This window comes from Somniosus microcephalus, chromosome 7 (genome assembly GCF_052327205.1).
Source record: "Somniosus microcephalus isolate GS21.2 chromosome 7, FLI_Smic_1.0, whole genome shotgun sequence".
Taxonomy (NCBI): domain Eukaryota; kingdom Metazoa; phylum Chordata; class Chondrichthyes; order Squaliformes; family Somniosidae; genus Somniosus; species Somniosus microcephalus.
The window spans coordinates 253,152,606-253,176,211 of record NC_140993.1 but is presented as its reverse complement, the minus strand read 5'-3'; the positions used below and the strand labels follow the sequence as shown (position 1 = coordinate 253,176,211).

The 23,606-nt window shown below is 43.8% G+C and overlaps 1 protein-coding gene across 1 annotated transcript in view; it reads left to right on the top strand.

Moving 5' to 3' along the window:
* The window catches only part of ofcc1 (orofacial cleft 1 candidate 1), a 398,354-nt gene that overhangs the window by 13,083 nt on the left and 361,665 nt on the right, over positions 1–23,606 (top strand). Inside the window, exons 2-4 of the mRNA XM_085993614.1 lie at positions 630–718; positions 20,322–20,388; positions 20,709–20,885. Of these exons, the coding sequence (XP_085849740.1) occupies positions 692–718; positions 20,322–20,388; positions 20,709–20,885 (271 nt within the window). The 5' untranslated portion in view covers positions 630–691. The remainder of the gene's footprint in view (positions 1–629; positions 719–20,321; positions 20,389–20,708; positions 20,886–23,606) is intronic.

The following is a 23,606-nucleotide window of genomic DNA, read 5'->3' as shown; positions in this document are numbered from 1 at the left end:
AGTCATTAATGAAGCAGCTGAAGATGGTTGGGCCTAGGACACTGCCCTGAGGAACTCCGGTAGCGATGTCCTGGGGCTGTGATGATTGACCTCCAACCACCACAACCATCTTCCTTAGTGCTAGGTATGACTCTAGCCAGTGGAGCGTTTTCCCCCCGATTCCCATTGAATTCAGTTTTACTAGGGCTCCTTGATGCCACACTCGGTCAAATGCTGCCTTGATGTCAAGGGCAGTCACTTTCACCTCACCCCTGGTTTAATGTCTCATCTGAAAGATGGCACCTCCGACAGTGCAGCACTCCCTCAGTACTGCACTGGAAGTGTCAGCCTAGATTTTGTCCTAGATTAAATGCAAGTCTTTATTAGAATGACTGAAGTCGGGAATTCAGCACAGAGAAATGAAACTAGTGTTCTAACCTGGCAGAGCACGCCATGTTGCTCCTTCACCAGCCTGCTCGTTTTTTCACTTCCAGGTAAGAAGTACAGCTTTGATGGGATGATTTGTGAAGCTGATTTGGAAGAAATGTAACTGTATGAAAAGGGCATAAGAGTTTGAAAAAAAACAGGTAAAAATAAGAGCGCAACCTTATCTCGCGTAAATGTGGCTTTGTTTCTTCCTGATTCAATAGGTACGCTTTTTGTGATTCCAAAGCAAAAAAGGGATGCAGTGTATAAGATAATCAACTTAAGGATGGAAGAAGAAAAGAAGCACGAGCAGGTAGGTGCCGTGATCGGTAATCCTGTGGCTCAGATCTGGCACTTTCCTCTACACCTTTTTTGGTACTAATGGCGCAAGCCCAATGTGGACCTTTGTGTGTTATTAAAGGTAGAAACAATGAATTGGTCATTGATACTGTGAGGTAGAAATGACGGTTTGCGACTCCAGCCTTTGAAAGCGGAATAGTTTTGTATCAAATTCCTCCCTGCGATTTAAATGGAGGCCTTAAACCCTTTGCTATTTAAATAATTTAGATGCTTGCTAATAGTATAGACTCGGGAGATAATGGTCCAGAAATTCGGGTCTCCACGGGTGCGTACGCACGGGGTACTCACCCGTAGGCCCAATGGAAGTGCCGGTTTCGTGCATGCACTGCGCATGCGCAGGAAACCGGCACTTCCGTTCCCCTGAAAGAAGGGGTTCGGAGGTCGAACGCATGCGCAGGAGAGGCTGCGCGTGCGTGTCTAACTTACGTTTTTTATGCAGGTTTTCCCGGGAGGGCAAGTCTCCAGAAGTTACACATATAAAAAGCAGGCGCAAGGGCCTGCTTTTTACAAGGTAAGTGGTGAATTAATTAAAATTAAAACATTTTTTCCACAGGCTTATTATTTTTAAATACTTTAAAGCAAGGTAAGTTTATTTTTAGCCCCGTTAGAAAATAAAATTATTTTTTTCAAAAGTTTAAATTATTGTTTAAAATAGTTATTTCATGTAATTTATAGTTTATTTTAAAAATGTGATGTTTTTTAAAAAATTATTTGAAGTTTTAGTGATGTTTTGGGGCTTATAGTATTTATAAGTTTGACAGCCCTTCCTGTCAAACTTATGAATGAAGCATTCCCTGCTCCGATTGGCTCCCCATGGCCCACGTGATCCCAGGGGATGCATCGAACTAACTGCGCCCCTGGGATACGCAAGCACTGCGCGCCGGCAGTTGGAGGAGGCCCAGGATCGCAATTCCACGGGGGCCCACAGCTCAACAGCCGGCACGCTAGGTAAGTGCAGGTCGGGGGCTTGCACCCGCGGGAAGCCCTCGACCCGAATTTCTGGGTCAATAAATTTTAGAGGTACGTAAAAATATACAATGTTGTCTGTTTTAAGAATATTTAGTAGCGTATAAAAGCATTTGTGCTTTATTGAAGTGTTGTCACACTTGCTCATTCTGACAGCCTGCTTTGAAAACTCCTCTGCTGTGATGGCTTGTTGGCAGCAATGGGAGGTTTGCACCACTGTGGATGCGTCACCTGCCGCACTGTGTTTATCTATTTTAAAGTTTCTTTTTTTAATTTAAATTTTTTGCTAAAAACTGCAATTTAAAATTAGTTGCGTCAAATGTGATTGACGCCACAATTTTTAAAAGTTCGTTCATGGGATGTGGGCGTTGCTGGCAAGGCCAGCATTTATTGCCCATCCCTAGTTGCCCTTGAGAAGGTGGTGGTGAGCCGCCGCCTTGAACCGCTGCAGTCCGTGTGCTGAAAGTGCTCCCACACTGCTGTTAGGGAGGGAGTTCCAGGATTTTGACCCAGCGACGATGAAGGAACGGCCGATGTATTTCCAAGTCAGGATGGTGTGTGACTTGGAGGTGGCGGTGTTCCCATACGCCTGCTGCCCTTGTCATTCTAGGTGGTAGAGGTCGCAGGTTTGGGAGGTGCTGTCGAAGAAACCATTGAATGCATCATCACACGGCTCTATTTTTATAACTAGGACAATGCCCTCGCATGACTCTTTATCTTCATTCAGTCTTTGGATTACTGGGCGACTGCAGTAGCTTTCTTTTCTGTATCAATATCAATATTTAATTCCAAAGAATACTAGAAGTCAGAAATGTGCTGATTTTTCTAATTGTGCTTCCTAATATTCAGCATTGTGGACATTATCTTAAAAAATACGTTATGTAGTTTCAAAGCTAAGCAATTCTTTGAATACTCAAAGTAGTTTGCTCATGTCGGTATTAGCATTTTAATAATTACCCAGTGTATATTTTGCTAGCTCTAAACTAAATGCAGTCCAAAGGCAATGAAGGAAATTCTAATACGTGGAATTTGACATTTTTTGAATAAACATGAAGAAAAAAAATTTCATCCATAGATTTTAAAAGAGTTTTGTTTTTCCCGTGTCAGTCTGTGTCTGCAGGCCTTGTTGTCCGTTTTGTGCGGTCTAATTGGCTTACTACAAGCATGTGACCTCAAGTCTGCCCATGTCAGCAGGCCCGGCAGGATCTTCCATCCTTTAAGACTAACGGGCTGAAAAATCCTGTGGAGATCGTGATTTCTGCTTCTGACATGCAAAGCTCCTCACCAGGAGTAGGAATTCGTAAACTCTACCCTTACATGTAGGATCATAGAAATCACAGAAGGAGGCCATTCGGCCCGTCGTGCCTGTGCTGGCTCTTTGAAAGAGCAATTGTGCTTAGTCCCACACCCCTGCCTTTCATCCGTAACCCAGTAAGTTCCTCATCCTCAAGTAGCTGTCCAACTCCCTTTTAAAATTATTTATGGAATCAGCCTCCACCACCTTTTCAGGTAGAGCGTTCCAGATCCTGACAACTCTCTGAATGAAAGAAATTCTCCTCATCTTCCATCTAGACCTTTTGCCAATGATTTTAAATCTACAACCTCTGGTTATTGACCCCTCACCAGAGAGAACAGCCTTTCTCTATCTACTCTAACAAAACCTCTCATCATCTTGAAAACCTCGATTGGGTCACCTCTTAACCTTTTCTGCTCTCAGGAGAACAGTCCTAACTTTTGCAACCTCTCCTCATAACTGAAGTCCTTCATCTCTGGTAACATCCTGGTAAACCTCCTCTGTACCCTTTCTATTTGCAACTTACATTAGTTAGAGCTGGATTTGGAGGCAAGCCGCAGTGAAGGCTCTACTTGTGTATTTTTATAACCTGGATTTAGTATTCAGGCTGAGCCACTTTCTCCCCTTGGTCTCAATGGGGGGCGGGGGGGGGGACTTTTAACTGGGAGCGGGTTTCGAGCGGGTGAGGCGAGTGTCAAACCTGCACAACATCATCAGTTTGAGGCCCGGGCTATTTTAACTCCTGGGTCTCATTTCCATCCCGCTGGCCAGATGCCCGCCTGAAATAGGCTTCGGGCTGGTCAAATCCACGGGGCCCAAGGTTGCCCGCCGGCACCAAGTTAAGTCGTGGGGGAGGGGAACCGAAGCCATTTCATGGGTGTGACAGTGGGGGGGGGGGATTTGTGGGGAGTCTGGGGCAGCAGATCACTCCCGCTCTTCCTGACCCCAGTGAGAGAAGTTTCTGACGAGGCCATCCTTTCTTCCCTGCCAGGTTTCACTGAACGGGGTGCCCATGGCAAACACCCCGCTCGATAGGCTGTTAAAATGCCATCAGGTCCTAATGACTTCATCGGACTCCGAATTGCATGTATAAATAAGGCTCCTGCCGCCTAAAGAATGGGGCCCAGTTAAGACTGCAGTCAGGAATCAAGTAGGAATCGGAGTGGTAAGTCTTTGGACAGCTATTTTAACTGTATGCCCATACCATAACCCTTCGAGTGGGTTAATATTCCCCCCAGTGTGTCTGGGCCATGTTACCAAGGCCCACCTCTCACCAGTTTGACACTGAATGGGAGCTTGGGCCATGAGTACATCTAATGATGTGTTGTTTTGGGATATGGACACACTTTGATTGCCATACTCCTGGGCCTGCCACTAATAAACAGCAGCAGGTCCTCGCTCCAAACACCGATAGAGAGTACCGTAGCCTCACTAACTAACGTTGAGCTGGATTTCTGTACAGGTAGGAGGCACTGGGGTGCAGCAGCCAGTTGCACAGCTTCTCCTACAAGTTTCAGACACAGATTTTTGTCTCCGTGTCCTTTCTCATTCACTCATATTTGTCCAGCACAGGTCACAAGACCACAACATTTTCTTTCCTTTTCTTTTTCTCCGATCAATAGTATTCTTCTCCCGCTTCTTCTCTTTTCAGTGGCTTCCTGACTTCCCTCTCCTCCTTCTCACTTTCCCCTCACTCCTCCCCTTGCTTCATTTACCCTTTTTTGTATTTTATATTTACCTTCTCTCCTGCTTTCCTGTCTACTTCTAATGTCTCTTTTCCCACTTAGCACAGGCGATTGGATTTCCCCCTTCCCTGGCCTTAGACCACTGGAATCGTTCGCTTTCCCTGCTTCTCCTCCACACTTGCTCTGAGCTGACTTGCTCGGGGGCATGTTGAAGGTGTCAAGGCAGGCCTCCATTTTAACAAGGATCTTGCATCATCCAGACCTGCTGCTGCTTCTCGATTTCCAGGCCCTCCCGCCAGTGCTAGGCCCTGCCATTGGACGCTGAGGCTGCCCTGGGGCCATTTAGATGGTCTAGGGCAGGTAATAGGGGTGATCCAAAGTGCACTGCTCCTGTGTAGCATCCAGACGGAAATGACCCAGGAAATTTAGTCCTAAGAGCTCACCAAACAATGCTGTGGGAAAGTGGAGGAGTGAAACAAGAGTCCCCTTTAGAATATTGATAAGGTGTCTTGTTCATTGTGGACATTAAGGTTGTGATTTGATCACTGCTCTTAGCTTGCATGATTAATCCACCACAGTGATGCTGGTTGCCATCAGTGCAGGTCTTGTGTGGCTAGCTGAATGTAAAACTGCCGGGACTCATTAAAAATGGGTCTTTTGACAGCCAGTTCTTGGTGGGTCCTGGCTGTTGTACATTTGGCTTAAAGCTGGCTAGTGTGTCTGGGGACCGGTGCAACCAGCATCTGTCTCGCACAATACAAAAGCAGCGTAAGGGGCACAGTATCGGAGGTGCATTTATATCGATTTTTTTTCAGCCTCTGTACTTGGATTGTCTCTATATAAGTATGACATTGAAAGGTTCCAGGGGTAGAAGATAAGGACTGACTTGGACCAGCACTGCTACATATTGCATGTGGTTCAACCCTTTGATCTTGCTCATTTCAGGTAGCCCAGTGACTGGGTTGAAGCAGTGTTAATTGTTCCATCATTGACCTGTTAGAACAGCATTCACGCTCTGAGACATGCATTTACAGTCATGTTACACCAGAGTACAGTACAATTGTTATCCTGATGCACAATGATGATTATGAAAATATTCCATCCTCAAATTGCAATCTTTTCATAATTTCCACAATACACATCTTTTCCATTTATTCTAACAATCCTGTATCTTTGACACTGAATCACGTAAACACTAAATGCAAGATTAACCCATTTCTAAAGATAAAATTAACTTTCGCACGCCCATTCATATGCCATTGCACTGTACTCTGGTCCACACAAACACGTGCCTGTGGATGCATGCCTCAGAGTGTGAATGCTGTTCTAACATGCCAATGATAAACACATTTAGCACTGCTTCAAGACAGTCACCGGGTTACCTGAAGTTGGCCAGATCAAAGGGTTGAAGCATGTGTGTAATATGTACCTGAGATGTGAACTTTTTCCTTTCTCCACAGATGCTGTCTGACCTGAGTGTTTCCAGCAGTTTCTTTTGTTTATAGATCCGAAAACTATACGTGACTACGTATCTCTGTAAAACCATCCCTCCCTATCTCTGAAACCTCCTCTAGCCCTACAACCCTCCACAATCTTTGCACTCCCCCAATTCTGCCCTCTTGTGCATCCCTGATTGTAATCGCTCCACCATTGGCGGCCGTGCCTTCAGCTGCATTGGCCCTAAGCTCTGGAACTGCCTCCCTAAACCGCTCCGCCTCTCTACTTCTCTCTCCTCCTTTAAGACGCGCCTTAAAACTTACCTCTTTGACCAAGCTTTTGGTCACCTGTCCTAATATCTCCTTATGTGGCTCGGTGTCAACTATTGTTCGATAACGCTCCAGTGAAACGACTTGGGACGTTTTACTACATTACAGGTGCTGTATAAATACAAGCTGTTGTTTTTGTATTTGAAAGTATATGCTGCTAAGTCCCAGTGAATGATACTAAAACAGTCAAGCAAAGTCTTGAAGCATTGTGGTTTTCACTTGTTCAATCTCTACGTATGGTTAGGAGTTCCCATTATTCATGGATGGGGAAACAAAGGAATATTGGGATGGATTCTGTGGTGCTTTGTGCCAGAAGAGCTTGCTCAATGGGAGCAGGAGAATACAGGATGGGGAGAGCATGCATATTTCTGAAATTTTTTATTAAGATTTAATTTTGAGAATTTTTTTTGGCGTGTACCTAAGGTCCCCGTGCCCATGATTCCCTGATGCCCACTTCCATTGGGCAAGGCTCTGCGGTGCGCACTTGTAAAATGCACCCTCGTACCAGGTAGATGGCCTCAAGACTGCATGCCACAAGGTGTTGCCTGTCAACCTGTTTCCCCATTCCTGCTCACCCGTTAAAAGCCCGCGCAAAATCTTACAGCCTTTTACTGCATCGCACGCGTACCCACACTTTAGCAGAGACCCCAAAGCTGCCTCAAATATTGTATTTCATGATTGAGGTGGCACAAGATGCAAGAAGCCATGCCCGAAAGATCAGCAGGCACCTGACTATGGGAATACTTTGAAGAGCCCATGCTATTGGCAGGGAGCCTTGCTCACCAGCAGTGCAAATGGGAAATTCACACTACCCACAATTTCCCAATCATTCATTAATGCCAGTGATGGAGGACAACTGCCTCAACTTATTGTAGGTCAGCAGGAATTCAGTTACAGGGCTTTGCCATCTGCAGCAAGGAGATCCTTACCACCCCTCTTAACTGTTATACCTGTGGCTCAATTCTGGCTAGCACTGCCATGTCAGTTAATGTGCTGCTCACACAGGTATCAAAAAGGTGACTGGTGCATTGATCGGTTGGTGAGTATTTCTCTCTTTTTTAAACTTTAACTCTGGTTTATAGTTACTAAGGTCTCTCTGGTGTAGCGGGGATGGTTGGTAAACCATTTAACTGTAGTGTAATTAGTGGGATTGATTGATTTAATTCAAATTCAATTAATTAAAGGGTAAGTCATGGCAGGACAGCCCGGCCACGTGGTATGCTCCTCCTGCAATATGTGGGAACTCAGGGACACTTCCTGTGTCCCTGACAACTACATGTGCAGGAAGTGCATCCAGCTGCAGCTACTGACAGACCGCATTGCAGCACTGGAGCTGCGATTGGATGCATACTGGAGCATTCGCAATGCTCAGGACGTCGTGAATAGCATGTTTATGGAGTTGGACACACCGCAGGTAGAGGTTGAACAACAGGCAGAGTACTAGGCGCAGGCAGGTAGTGCAGGGGTCCCCTTTGGACATCCCCCTCTCAAACAGATACACCACTTTGAGTGCTGTTGGGGGGGATGGCTTATCAGAGGAAAGCAGCAGCAGCCAACTTCCTGGCACCAGGGGTGGCTCTGCTCACAGCACTGGAGGAAAAAGAGGGGTAGAGCTTTAGTAATAGGGGATTCTATTGTAAGGGGAATAGATAGGCATTTCTGCGGCCGCAAATGAGACTCCAGGATGGTGTGTTGCCTCCCTGGTGCAAGGGTCAAGGATGTCTCAGAGCGGCTGCAGAACATCTTGGAAGGGGAGGGTGAACAGCCAGTTGTCATGGTGCATATAGGCACCAACGATATAGGTAAAAAGTGGGATGAGGTCCTAAAAACGGAATATAGGGAGTTAGGAGGTAAATTTAAAAAATAGGACCTCAAAGGTAGTAATCTCAGGATGGCTACCAGTGCCACGTGCTAGTCAGAGTAGAAATAGAAGGATATTTCAGATGAATACGTGGCTAGAGGAATGGTGCAAGGGGGAGGGATTCATGTTCCTGGGACATTGGAACCGGTTCTGGGGGAGGTGGGACCAGTTCAAACCGGACGGTTTGCACCTGGGCAGGGCTGGAACTGATGTCCTAGGGGGAGTGTTTGCTAGTGCTCTAGGGGAGGGTTTAAACTAAAATGGCAGGGGGTTGGGAACCTGAGCAGGGAGACAGAGGAAAGGGAAACAAGGATAAAAGCAAAAGATAGGAAGGAGAAAAACAAAAGTGGCAGTCAGAGAAACCAACGGTTTAAATCAAATGTGGCCACAGTAAATAATAATTCTAATAGGTCTAAGAGCGTTAAAAAAACAAGCCTGAAGGCTTTGTGTCTTAATGCGAGGAGCATTCGTAATAAGGTGGATGAATTGGCTGCGCAAATAGAGGTAAACGAATATGATTTGGTTGGGATTACGGAAACGTGGCTCAAGGATGGCCAAGGCTGGGAACTCAACTTCCAGGGGTATTCGATATTCAGGAAAGATAGGCAAAAAGGAAAGGGAGGTGGGGTAGCATTGCTGGTTAAAGAAGGGATTAACACAATTGTAAGGAAGGATATTAGCTCTGATGATGTGGAATCTGTATGGGTAGAATTGAGAAATACTAAGGGGCAGAAAACGTTAGTGGGAGTGGTATATAGACCTCCAAACAGTAAGGCGGAGGTTGGGGATGTCATTAAAAGGGAAATTAAAGAAGTGTGCAATAAGGGCACAGCAGTCATCATGGGTGACTTTAATCTACATATAGATTGGGCTAACCAAATCAGTAACAATGCTGTGGAGGAGGAATTCCTGGAGTGTTTATGGGATGGTTTCCTGGACCAGTATGTCGAGGAACCAACCAGAGATCAGGCCATCTTAGACTGGGTATTATGTAATGAGACAGGATTAATTAGCAATCTTGTTGCATGAGGCCCCTTGGGTCGGAGCGATCATAATATGATCGAATTCTTCATTAAGATGAAGAATGAAGTAGTTGACTCAGAGACTAGGGTCCTAAATTTAAATAAAGGAAACTACGATGGTCTGAGGAGCAAGTTGGGTAGGATTGATCGGAGAATGTCACTCAAAGGGTTGACGGTGGATAGGCAATGGCAAATATTCAAAGACTGAATGGATGAACTACAGAATTTGTTCATCCCAGTTTGGCATAAAAATAAAACAAAAAAGGTGACTCAACCGTGGCTAACAAGGGAAAATTAGGGATAGCATAAGATCCAAGGAGAGGACATATAAATTGGCCAGAAAAAGCAATAATCCTGAGGATTGGGAGCAGTTTAGGATTCAACAAAGGAGGACAAAGGGATTAATTAAGAAGGGGAACATAGAATATGAGAGTAAGCTTGCAGGGAACATAAAAACTGACTGTAAAAGCTTTTATAGATATGTAAAGAGAAAAAGATTGGTGAAGTCAAGCGTAGGTCCCTTGCAGTCAGAATCAGGGGAATTTATAATGGGGAACAAAGAAATGGCAGACCAACTAAATACATATTTTGGTTCTGTCTTCACAAAGGAGGACACAAATAACCTCCCAGAGATGCCGGAGAACATAGGGTCTGATGAAAGGGTGGAACTGAAAGAAATCAGTATTTGTAGGGAAATTGTGTTAGGAAAATTCATGGGACTGAAGGCCAATAAACCCCCAGGGCCTGATAATCTACATCCTAGGGTACTTAAGGAAGTGGCCCTAGAAATAGTAGATGCATTGCTGGTCATCTTCCAGAACTCGATAGACTCTGGAACAGCACCCATGGATTGGAGGGTAGCTAATGTTACCCCACTATTCAAAAAAGGTGGTAGAGAAAAAGCGGGGAATTATAGACCGGTAAGCCTGACATCAGTAGTGGGGAAAATGCTAGAGTCCATTATAAAAGATGTAATAGCAGAGCACTTGGAAAACAGCGACAGGATCGGACAAAGTCAACATGGATTTACAAAAGGTAAATCGTGCTTGACTAAACTACAGGAATTTTTTGAGGATGTAACTGGTAAAATAGATAAGCGAGAACCAGTGGATGTGGTGTATTTGGACTTTCAGAAGGCTTTCGATAAGGTCCCGCATAAGAGATTAGCATGCAAAATTAAGGCACATGGGATTGGGGGCAAGGTACCGATTTGGATAGAGAACTGGTTGGCGGATAGAAAGCAGAGAGTTGGAATAAACGGGTCGTTTTCCGAGTGGCAGGCAGTGACTAGTGGGGTACCGCAAGGATCGGTCCTAGGACCCCAGCCGTTCACAATATATATTAATGATCTGGACGAGGGAATCGGATGTAATAATCTCCAAATTTGCAGATGACACAAAGCTGGGTGGGAGGGTATGCTGTGAGGAGGATGTCGTGAAACTCCAGTACGATTTGAACAGGTTGGGTGATTGGGCAGAAACATGGCAAATGCACTATAATGTGGATAAATGTGAGGTTATCCACTTTGGGCAAAAACAGGAAGGCAGATTATTGTTTGAATGGCAATAGATTGGGAGAAGGGGAAATGCAAAGAGAACTGGGTGTTCTTGTGCACCAGTCGCTGAAGGTAAGCATGCAGGTGCAGCAGGCGGTTAAGAAGGCAAATGGTATGTTGGCCTTCGTAGCAAGAGAGTTCGAGTACCGGAACAAGGATGTCTTGCTGCAGTTGTACAGGGCCTTGGTGAGACCGCACCTTGAGTATTGTGTGCAGTTTTGGTCGCCTTATCTGAGGAAGGACGTTCTTGCCATGGAAGGAGTGCAGCGAAGATTCACCAGACTGATACCTGGGATGGCAGGAATGACGTATGAGGAGAGATTGTTTCGATTGGGCTTATACTCACTGGAGTTTAGAAGATTGAGAGGGGATCTCATCGAAACTTATAAAATTTTGTCCGGCCTGGACAGACTAGATGCAGGAAGGATGTTTCCGATGGCTGGGGAGTCCAGAACCAGGGGTCATAGTCTAAGGATAAGGGGTAAGCCATTTAGGACTGAAATGAGGAGGAATTTCTTCACCCAGAGAGTGGTGAACCTGTGGAATTCTCTGCCACAGAGGGCAGTGGAGGCCAGTTCATTAAATATATTCAAGAAGGAGTTGGATATATTTCTTAAGGCTAAAGGGATCAAGGAATATGGGGAGAAGGCAGAGACAGGGTACTGAATTTGGATGATCAGCCATGATCTCATTGAATGGCGGAGCAGGCTCGAAGGGTCGAATGGCCTACTCCTGCTCCTATCTTCTATGTTTCTATGGTATGGTCAGCACTTTCATCTTTTTCTCATTGAATAGCATGACACAGCTGGCCAATGTAACTGCACTGGTACATTTGGGTGGGGGGTAACTGGTGGCTGGCATATCCCTAACCCGAAGGCCATCTTGGGTGTCAGCGAATGATGTGTTTGCGATACAATGGCCGCAAAATTCGGCTCCTTTGCGCCTGCCGTTAGTGCCTCTGGGGGGCGCTAATGGGGTGCAAAGGTCTTATCGCCCGGGCGGGGGGGCACTGCCCCCTGAGAAATTTGGCAGGGCGCTGCTGAGGCTCTAGCTGATAGCGTCGCGCCCCTGCTGGCAGCGCCCCGGGCCGCTGCGCCGCCAGCGATGACATCATCGCCGTGTGCTGCGACCCCTTACCACCCTGCCGCGACCCCTTACCGCCCTGCAGCAGAACTTCGGCTGTGCCCCGAGGGCGATGTCAACGCCAGCCTCGCGGGTTACGAGCCGGGCCGACCTACGCTCATGGGGCGGGATTTAAAGGGAGGTGTGGCTGCGACCCGCACCGTCATTTTTTTTGTCCGACCTCGAGGTCAGCCCTCCATGGCGGCCCTTGGCAAGGTCCGTGGTTGCCATCGCGCAGCCACAGCACCGCGTCTCAGTGCCGGGCTGCAAGCATGGCACCATGTGCCCTGGTGGGCTAGTTTGGGCCTTCGGAGGCCCGGCAGAGCTCGCAGCGTCCCTCCCATTTAACAGAAGGGGATGGCGGGGGCGGGGGGGAAACGCGTCAGCGCTACGTGGAATGGCCACGTAGTGCTCTGCCGCTGCCGCGCATTCCGTCCCCGACGCCACCTCGAGAGGAAGTGGAGCACCCGCTTCCTTGCCAGGGCGGTAAGCCGAACTTAGCGGCCAGGATGGTACTTCCGCGCCGGGCGTTAAATCTCCGGCGATAATTCGGTTACCGCCACCAAACGGGGCGGAACTGAATTTTGCTCCCAATGGCTTTAGTGTGTGAAGCACTTGTTGTGGCAGAACTTTCAAGTTGCATCTTGGTTGTGGTCTCTGCTGTGTGTGACTACCCGTGCGATGCTGTAAGATTTTGTGCGGGCTTGTAACGGGCGAGCAGGAACGGTGAAACAGGTTGACGGGCAACACCTTGTGGCATGCAGTCTTGAGGCCACCTACCTGGCACGAGGGTACATTTTACAAATGCGCATTCGCACTGCGGAGCCTTGCCCAATGGAAGTGGACACCAGGGAATCATAGGTCTGCTTCCATCCGGCGCAGTTGTAGCATTTGTCCAGTGGCACTGTTAATACTGTTGGGTAATCTTACCGTGCCAGATTCCTAAAGTATGGTGTCTTCTGCACCTGTTTTCAGATCCCACTGGTAGTGTACACAACATAGAGCCTGGCCCCTACCTCCTGCCAGTTATGATGCATTGCCATCTTTTGAGGATGGTGTGCCAACCACAGTGCAAACCCTCATTGTACCCACCTTATGCAGCACCAAGTCCACTTGGCTAGCCATTACATGGGAGGCTGGGTGCTGAGCCATTTGGCCACATGCTCACCCACTGTTTGATACCTCTATCTCGAACTTGCCTTCACTTGTTTTTTTTCGGCCTGTCACTTCGCTCCACCGTACAGCCTTTGGAAAGGCTGAAAGAATCCTCGTCCCCTTATGCAGCCACTTAACTTTACGTGGCATTCCTTTAAATTTTCCCAGTGGCCTGAGGTGCAGTGGCGCCACGACCACATTTTTGTACAGGTTTGGAGAACTGGTATGTAGAGAACGCAGCCATATTGGAGATGCTGTTTTTGCACCAATGATCTTAAAATGTGCACAAAATATTCACTTACATTAAATGTATAAAAATAGTGACTAATTGTTTTTGCCAATGAAAGAGCTGGTTCAAAGAGTTAGTGCCAGCGCCATTAGTACTGCAGGTATATAAACATTGTTTTGACTTTGATAGGTTAACACAGTTCACAATGCACTTATTTTACTTATGGGGTTGTGTCAGTGAAGCATTGTTGTGTATTAGGAGTAGGCCACTTAGCCCCTTGAACCTGTTCAGTGAGATCATGGCTGATCTGTGACCCAACTCCATATGCTTGCCTTTGCCCCATATTCCTTTAGTTAAGAAAAATCTATCAATCTCTGATTTAAAATGAATAATTGATCTAGCATCAATTGCCATTTGCAGCAGAGAGTTCCAAACTTCTACCACCCTTTGCGTGTAGAAGTGTTTCCTAATTTCACTCCTGAAAGGTCTGGCTCTAATTTTTAGGCTATGCCCCCTAGTCTTAGAATCCCCAATCAGCGGAAACAGTTTCTCTATCTACCCTCTCTGTTCCCCTTAATATCTTGAAAACTTCGATCAAATCACTCCTTAAGCTTCTAAATTCCAGCGAATACAACTCTAATTTGTGTAATCTCTCTTCATAATTTAACCCTTAGAGTCCGGGTTTCATTCTGGTAAACCTACGCTGCACTCCCTCCAAGGCCAATATATCCTTCCTAAGGTGTGGTGCCCAGAACTGCTCACAGTACTCCAGGTGTGGTCTAACCAGGGTTTTGTACAGCTGCAGCATAACTTCTGCCCCCTTGTACTCTAGTCCTCTAGATATAAAGGCCAGCATTCCATTAGCCTTTTTGATTATTTTCTGTACTGGTTCATGACATTTTAATGATCTATGTACATAACTAACAGGTTGAGAATACATTACCTTAGCATTAGTTTTGCAATACATTCATATCTATAGTAGAACAACTCTTCAGCTTTCTAGTCTAGGACTCTCGGCATTCTTTCAGCACATTGTTGTGCATTGCGTCTGAGGGCCTGATTCATATATTTTGCGGCCGCGCTAAATTAAATTTGCACCTTGTATACTGCTAGATTTGCAGTTTTGTGCTTGTGCAGTAAACAAAGCGGCACCCCACCCTCTTTACCAGGCTCTTAGCTTATAACACTGCCTCTGTTATAAAGCCACTGAACCTTGACTCTCAATTCCTTCACATTCCATTAAATCTTCTATTCTGGAACACTCATTGTAGCTTGCACTTCATTCTAACATGCACAATGCTTGACTCCGGAGGACTGTGCTATAATGAAAGTGGAGTGTACCTTTTAAAGTAGTACTGCATTCGAGCTAGGGTTTCGCGTCTGGCTGCTTTAGAAGGGGTTGTTCAGGATGGATCTGCACTAATTAAGGCTCGCCAAAAAAACATTGGCCTGTAATTTCCGATAGGAGGCATCGCACGCAGGAAGCCTCCTATCGGAAAAAAATCTGCGACCTTACCTGAGGGCTCCAGAGGTCCGGACACTTCCGCTACTGGGCCTCTCCACAGTCGAAATGCGCAGGGCCCACGTATCCCAGGGGCGCATGCGGTTGACAGATAGACCTGTCAAATATATGAATGGAGATCACCCCAAAAAGAATGTAAAACATTAAATAATTTTTTTTTTAAATCACGCTTTTAAAATGAGTTACAATTGCATTAAATAAAATATTTTAAACAAAAATTAAATTTTTTGAAAAAAATAATTAACGTTTTTTACGGGGCTAAAAATAAACGTACCTTTTTAAAAAGTATTTTTTTAAATTATAAATGAGTGGAAATTTTAAAAACTTTTTTCTACTGCTTTTACCAGGCGTAAGATTTCTAAGGGTTTGCTGCGGGCGGAGGTTCTGCAGAAAGCGGAACTATCCGCTCGCAGAGGCCCTTCTCCAGGGCAGGCGTCAGACCTGTTGAGAGGATTCTTGACAGATCGGAAATGACAGTTTTCAGCGCATACGCTTCGAATGCTTGAAAGCAGCATTTCCGATGTCCCTACGGGCGTGTACACAGCGCGTACTCAACCGTAGGCATTGGAAAATACGGGCTGATATTACTTGTCACTAAAGATGCTGCTGAGTTCTCACTTGTCTTATCATAGGACCCATTCATAACCAACACCCTGAAAAGAAAATACTTTTAACCACATCAGAGCAAGAATCCTGATATCCAGACCAGCTTTATTTTTATAAAGGAAGTGAAGAGACTGTTGGAAACGGCCCAAGGACTTGCCTTTGCTCTGGGCAGCAGGTCTTCCCAAGCAGCATGCTTTATTCATTAAGCCTGATATTATAACATTGCTGCTGTGCATCAAAGTGCGAGGAGATGCAGCTAATTGTGGTGCACGTAGTAATGAACAAGCACCGTATAAAATAGCGTACTGTCAGCAAATTATTCTCTTGTTTCTGTGTGTACCGTAGCTGTTTTCAATTAAAAATCCGACGTGACAAGCACATTTCTCTGTCTTGATGGAAAGTCAGACATTACCATCTCTTAGTTGCCACCTTATCACTTTTATTTTTCTGCCAATTTTCTCCCCTTCTCCTAATCTGAAGGTGATGACTCCTTGCTTGGGTATGGTTCCATAGGTGTTGGTTGCCTTCCAGTACTCTCCCAAGCCATCCTTGAATGACCTAGATTAGGAGTGGTGGCGGGCTCTTTAGCCCTGGGTGGAGTATAGTCACGCCCAAACCTGTCCTCGCTCCACATCCTTATAAGTGCACTTTCCCAAAGGGGTAACAAAACCATATTCAGGGGCGGGGAGACCAGCTGACTTTCCCATCCCTAACCAAAAAGTGCTGAAGCCAACTGTGGCTCCCTTACTTCCACACCAACCGAGTTCAGCTAACTAGGAATCGTGCTTGGGGCTTTTTCAGTGTCCATGGCTCAGTTTCACACTGCATCGACCAACAGGGTCACCGAAAGGCTTTCACTTTAGACTTTCTGTTCCTTACCTTATTCTGCAATGTTAAAACACACATGTGCTGTAACTGACATGTATACATTTAGTGTGGTAGACCACACGTTTAGTGAGATAGACCTCCCGTTTAGTGAGATAGGCCTCGCGTTTAGTGAGATAGACCTCCCGTTTAGTGAGATAGGCTTCACGTTTAGTGAGATAGGCCTCGCGTTTAGTGAGATAGGCCTCGCGTTTAGTGAGATAGGCCTCGCGTTTAGTGAGATAGGCCTCGCGTTTAGCGAGATAGGCCTCACGTTTAGCGAGATAAGACTCACGTTTAGCAAGATAGGCCTCACGTTTAGCGAGGTAGGCCTCGATTCACGGACTTCGGAGAGATTGGGAATGATTTCCGAGTTCTGTGTGAATCAGGTGGGTGGAGCATCTGCTACAACCACTGACGGCACCAGTGAAAGGCCTGAACCATTTTCAGGGCCAGCCCTCATATTAATTCCATTGACTGGCACTGAACGAGCACTTACAGGCAGCTTGCTGATTGGTGGGGTGGTGGGGGTTGGGGTAGGAGTTGAGGGGTATCCGGCGGTTCTGCCGCGGAGCTGAGGCAGAAGTAGATGCTTAAAGGGGAGAGGGAAAGCAATCTCGGGGGAGGGGGCACGGCGGGACCGGCAGCGAGTCCCAAGATCTTTGTGGGGCCAGGAGAAGCAAGCATTGGACAAAACTTAACCGCCGTGTTTCCGGCGCCACCTCCGGCGGTCCCCTTTAAGGACTGCTGGTTAGGTCCACTGGGCAGGAAGTGTGCTCTGAAATCAGGATGGAGAGGGACGTTAGGTGGATCGGGGAGGTAACCAGGCCACTGAACCTTGAACCTGCTGCCTCCCCCGTTCACGCTCGAAAGCGGCGATGAAAATCACCCCCATTGTTTTGCCTGTTAGTGTAGGAATTTTGTTTTCAGAAACAGTTAAAGCAACTTAATATGATTCAGTATTAGTGAGGCAAAGCCTGCCAGATTGGGTAGGAAACCAAGATATGGATGACTCAAATAAACTAATTTTTATGCCACTGCAAAGGTACTCTTCTCTTTGACATACAATTTGCACATGGACTGCTGTCGGGAAACAGTAACTTTATGTTTTGTTCCTGAGCTGTTGATAGGGTCTGTCTGTGTGATCTTTGTAAGCAGATAAGGGCAGTGTGGACAGCTCAGAGCGGAGCTTGTTTACAGCAAGGCAGAAGAAAACAGTTAGACATAAATTAGGGCTGACGGTTTCATGAAGCACAATTGGTTGATCGCAGATTCAATGTGACTGCCCTGAACTGAGCGATGATCCGTACAGTATGCAAAATTCCCTTCCTTGCTGGTCTGTGCCCACCAGCCTCGCAGTAGCTTTCCCAAAGCCCTCAGCTATGGCTTTGAGTGGAACCAGAACTGAACGTGCCATTGTTGTGTCCAAATTCCTTTTGACAACAATCACATTCTTTTAAAAACTTCGTAGATTTTACTTGTCACTGGTTATAAATGAATTTTTGTTACAAAGCAAGCATTTTCCTCTCACTATTTTATTTTTAAATAGGAGGAAGGTATACCACACCGTGACTAAAATTACCGCAACACACAACATTTGTGTTTAAAGCAGGTCTATCGCTAAAACCATTGAACTTTAAAGCAAACGTTTCTCTTTTTCTGGCACATGTTGGAGTTTTAACACCAGCTTCAGGTTTAACACATTTGTCTGATTGGCCACTTTGGTGCACAGTTCTTAGGTTCTACTTAGCTTATCCCTGTTGTTTGCTCTGCTTATAAATATATATCTCAATGAAATCATCCCAGGCATAATAAGAAAGCAGAGATTACTGTAATGCTAGTCCAAATTAGCAACCAGTGGGTGCTTGATGATGAAAATTCAAGTCTCCATTTAAATAAATGAGATTTGTGGCATATGTTTATTTTTAATAACCATTAGACATACCGTACTAATGATAGCTATTACAGAAACTTCTAAACGATAATCAAAATCATTTGCTTTAAAATCCAAGCATTTTATCTGTGAAACAAATAAAATAATTCTTGTTTGTATATATAGATAGATAGTGCTATACCACCTCAAAACTAATCAAAGTGCTTTGCACAATTAATTAATTGTTTTCTAGAGTGCAGTGACTGTTGTAATGGAGCATGATATCTTGTGAGAGTTCAGTGGAAGTGTTTTATATGATTTCCATATCGCAGTAGAATCCTGTCAATGGAACACGTATTTCCATGGAGCATTTGATGAGGCACCAATTTATTCCTTGTGGGTTGTACAGTTTTAAGCAACCGGGTGAACATAAGTTGGTCGTACCGTGGGGTATTCTTACTGAGAGATTTTTACCTTAATCAGTGAACTATAAGCAACATATATATCGGAGTATGTGGTACAGTACGTACTGTACCATGATAAATATGTTCTGATTAAAAACCAAACATGCTGGAAGAACAGGGTCAGCTCCGGCTTAAGAATCATACCTGGAACATTAACCCGTCTTTCTCTCTCAGAACTGCTGTGCATTTCTGTTTTGATTTTTGATTTCCAGCATTCAGGCTTGTTTGCTTAATCTGTGATTAAAGAATTGTTATGTTAGACATACATCTGATTGAAAGCATATTTTCAGAATTGGCATAGCTGATAGTAACAGAATGGAGATAAAAGGTGACGATTCTCATGTCTGTTCTCAACTGAGTGATACAGTAATCTGAAGAGAACAAAAGGGAAACTGAATGAAGAAGTATGTTTAATGGTGTTCATGCCCTTGGAAACTTGCCCTGAGAAAGCATGATCAAATGACTAACTTTCTGACTGGATTTTATTCTGTGTGTTTTGTTATTCACCAGCAAAGAATATTTTTATTAGGCTACTTTAGAAATGATAATGATGAATATTATATGGTATAATGTTATGAGGCTGCACATTAAGTATATTAAGATTCTTTCTGTGCTCTACCACTTTGGAGAATTAACTGAACTGTTCTGGTGCATGGAAGGGAATTGAAAGATTGTGATCTCGGCCCATCAGTAAATACCTCCATGTGCCATTTATAGACATTTCAAGAAACTTCTCCAAATAATGCTTTATGAATCACTTCCCAAATCAAAATATCAGGGAGAGAAAAATAAAAAAAATCCCACACAGAGAATTTATTAAAAGACCTCAAGCGACAACATTCCAACATTCAACACTAGCTTGTGGGAGTTGGCCCAGAAGCAGAGCACTTTATGGTTCACAGTTTGTGTTCCCGGCAATAATCTGTGTGTCGAGTGTGTCTTCTGAGTTTGGGAAGTTGATTGGTCAGAAGTGTTGCGATTCTTTTTCAAATGAAGACTAGCATCAAGACAGAAAGAGTATATTTTTACAATGAGTGTTTAAATACATGCCTGAAAGTAACAGTTGCACAAATAATTCTGCAGTGTCTGCTGAATGAAGCAGTGGATTATTGAAAAGGCATTCAGGAGTATTAGAATAGAAAGTGGCCTTTAATGATCAATGATCAGATTAAAAGATTCATTACTTACAAATTGCGGGCACAAAGAAATAGATCCAACAAAGCGACTGAAAACTCCAATTGAAACATACGATTTAAAAACCTTAAAACAGTTGGAACTGTTTAAATGTTAAGCCCTTCTATATTTGTATAAATAAAAAAAAAATACAAACTGAAGAAGTCCAATGCAGTTGACCTTCATTATGTATTCAATTTTAAGGATTTTATTTTTGGGGCTATTTTTGAAATAAATTTTCCACTCCTGTTGTTCAATTAATGTTTGACCCTTCAGCAGAGATGTAAATTAAATGACATTTCCTTGTTGTCCTGTATTTAAAATACGACGTTAGTTGTGGATCATAAATGATGATCTTCATTCTGGAGCTAATTTATTCATTTAACAATCTCCCTCAAGAAGTTCCAGCAGAAGGCTCGAAAGCAAACTAAGCAGAAGAAATCAAAGTCGGCTGAATTTCTGATGGGTGAGCCTTGCTTGATGAGTTATTGCTCATAATTTGTGTAAGGATTAATTAACTAATTACAGACAAATGGCTGTAGGCTAAATTTTGCTCTTGCATGTCAGGGCGCAATTTGTAATTATTTTAATCATTTATTTTTTTAAGCTTCAGATTTAATTTTAACCTAATTGTGTTTTGGTGACATTCGAGGATGATGTGTTTGTCTGCATATTTGATAAGGGAATGTTAAAGGAATTACGGGGAGAAATTTTTCCTGGTTGTCATTGAAATGTACTTTCGCGTAACGTGCTACCCTGACCTTCTTGTTTTTTTGACGGATGTAGTAAAAGACAACAGATCTGCAGCAGAAGGCATTGAAAATCCTGCTTTTAACATCAGCACCAGAAACCTTTCAGCATATCATAATTCAGCAGGAAAAGAAATTAGACATGACAGACACGATGGCACCCTTGCAGCTCACCAACAAAAACTCCTGCTCCAAACCTATGATCAAGCAAGAGGTGAGGCTTCAGTCTTGATTAACCTCACAGTGACTGACAGCAGTTTTGTTCTTGATCTAAACCTCACATTCCGGTGTCTAAACCTTACATTCCAACTTTGCGTGTCGTAACACGTTCCTTCAAAACCCATTCTGTGAATTGCTAAATGATAGCAAATCTTTTTGGAACTTGGGATGTATCCGGGCATTCCACATAGAAACTTGGAGGGAAAGCTTCCTTAGGTTGGCCACTGGAATACTTGATCTTTAATGCCTTGCCTTCAGCCTCCTTAAACTAATTCTTTAAAAAAAAACTTGTGAATAAGATGATGAAAGTGGGCACCCTTTAGATACCTGCATTTAACTTCACACACCTTTTCAAATGACCTTAATCACAGAGCTTACTTTAGTTTTCCTTTTATTTTCAGGCCAAATCCCTTAATTATTTTGCCAAAATGTCCACCTCAAAGTGCTAAAAAGTGCAATCATTGGATTAAAAAGGCTTACTGCTTCTAAAGCAAAATATGCTGTACTGTGACAGGCTTTATGACGGGTTATATAAATCTGCAGATTAGGAACCTACCATGCAAATGATTTTTTTTTTTAAAACCTATAATTTTTATTTAAAACATTGTGTTTGTTTTGGTGACATAAGAAAAAAAGGCACAGGCATTAATAACCAAATGATGCCAATCATTTTACAGTGCACTTGCGTGACATCCCCCCTTTTAAGAACAGTCAGTGTGGACTATGAAATTGGTCACAGTTTTACACCTTAACTGCTTGAGTAGTCTGGCAGACATGCTGACTTGAAGATATGTACTGTTCATCACAGCTGTCAGTAACAAATCACATGCTTTCTGCTAAAATGAAATAATGGAAAGAGGCATTCTTCTTTCAAAACAAAATGGAAAAAAAAGTAGCGAAAGATAATCCTTTACAGATGATTCTAAAGATCTAACATTACCTTATAACCCTTATCGATTCATAATATTTAAAAGTAAGTACCTTATTGGAATTATATTGCAGTGCTGTTTCTTCTAAGCGGATGTGGGCGCAGCATTGGCAAACCTAATCTGAATTTTTGTTAATAGCTAAATTATATAAATCTCTGAAAGCTACAAATGGAGTAAAATAAATGTATTATGCGTGCTGCTCTAATACATTTCTCAATCTTTTTTCTGCTTCTGCCAGTTGGCATAAGGCTTGCAGTGGTCCCTTTAAAGCTAGATATAGCTGTTCAAACAGCCTTTCAAAATAAATATAAACTGGTTTTGTTTTTTTTACAGAATTAAGAAACTTTTTGTTATATACATTGCCAGTCGTTTCTATCAACATTAAATACAGTGCAAAAGGTCGAGGGGTATTATGTATTGTACAGTGGAATGATCGAATGTAGCCAAGCTATTCAGGTGAATCCATACATTGACAAAACTCTTAAGCACACAGATGTTTAAACATGGATTAAAACTGGGTGTGATGCCATACAGTGATTCATAGCGCATTCACAAATGGATTGAAACTGATTTTAGTATACCCTTTGTTAAGTTTATTGGCATTTGAATCATCTTATACAATAAAGCACGGTGGATTTAGCGAGAATTGAAAATGCTTCATTTAGCCAGTTAAAGGGAGTATTTGGAAGAATCCATGCCCAGCTGATCATTTTATAAATGACAGCATTCAGAATTGATGGAGTGTATTTTAAATAGTCCAACATATATATTCTTTGGAATAATTTCCCCATCCCTATCCATTTAACTGCAGGTGTAATATCATTGTGCTTTAAACCTAACACATATATTCTGGAAGCTGTGGATTACTAAGAAGTAAAACCAAGCAGAGGATAGATATCACATCACCTCCCCGCTGAGGACAAGCTTATAGCCACAGTTTTAATAAAACCACTGCTGAATTAATGCATTGTGCCATTTTCGGTGTAGTAAATGTCTTCAGCTCAGCAGACTCATCTTTCAGTTTGGTCTTTGATCTGGTTTATGATGAAGAAGGGTGTACAGAGAAATTAGTTACAACAACTGATGGTTAACAAGCAATGCTGTGCTTGTTGTTTTTTATATCCAATTAAATTTTCCTTTGAACATAATACTCAGAAGCATACATGCAATTCTGACTGATAAATAGAGGGGATGCCACTGTTAGCAGTGCGATTAAGATAAATATTCCCACAGGTAAGACAGATTGAATAAGTGTCATATCATACCACAACAGTTATAGGCTGCATTTATACTGTCAACTTTGTGGTGTTGTGAAAAGTGATGCTATCACTCCAGAATCAGGCCCTGATCTGATTTCAGGATGTTGCCATGTAAGACCCCTTGAGCTTGACACTTTATGGAGTACAACTCCAATACTATGTAAAGGTGAGTTTAAGTAGTGCTCAGGGAGTTGATTGGAGCTTCTCGGCAATGTAAAAACTTAAGCCCAATTTTCAAAATGTTCTGACAAAGCGTCCGAACCTGCTCCTGCTCTGAAGACATCTTAGGTTTGGTGGCCTGGAATGGAGCTCGACGGAAGCATGTAAGTACGCATGTGCAGAGCTCCCTTATGGATGCAGGGCTGGGATGCACATCTATGGGTGCTGCAAGCCATTCGCTGTAGCTACCAGTCTCAGATGGGCTGTGTGGAATAACTACATCCTGGTATGTTCGCAACTAAAATAAAGGGCTGGATTTTATCAATGGGGGCGCGTTGGGGGCGGGACTGCTGGTTGTCAGGTTTTAGT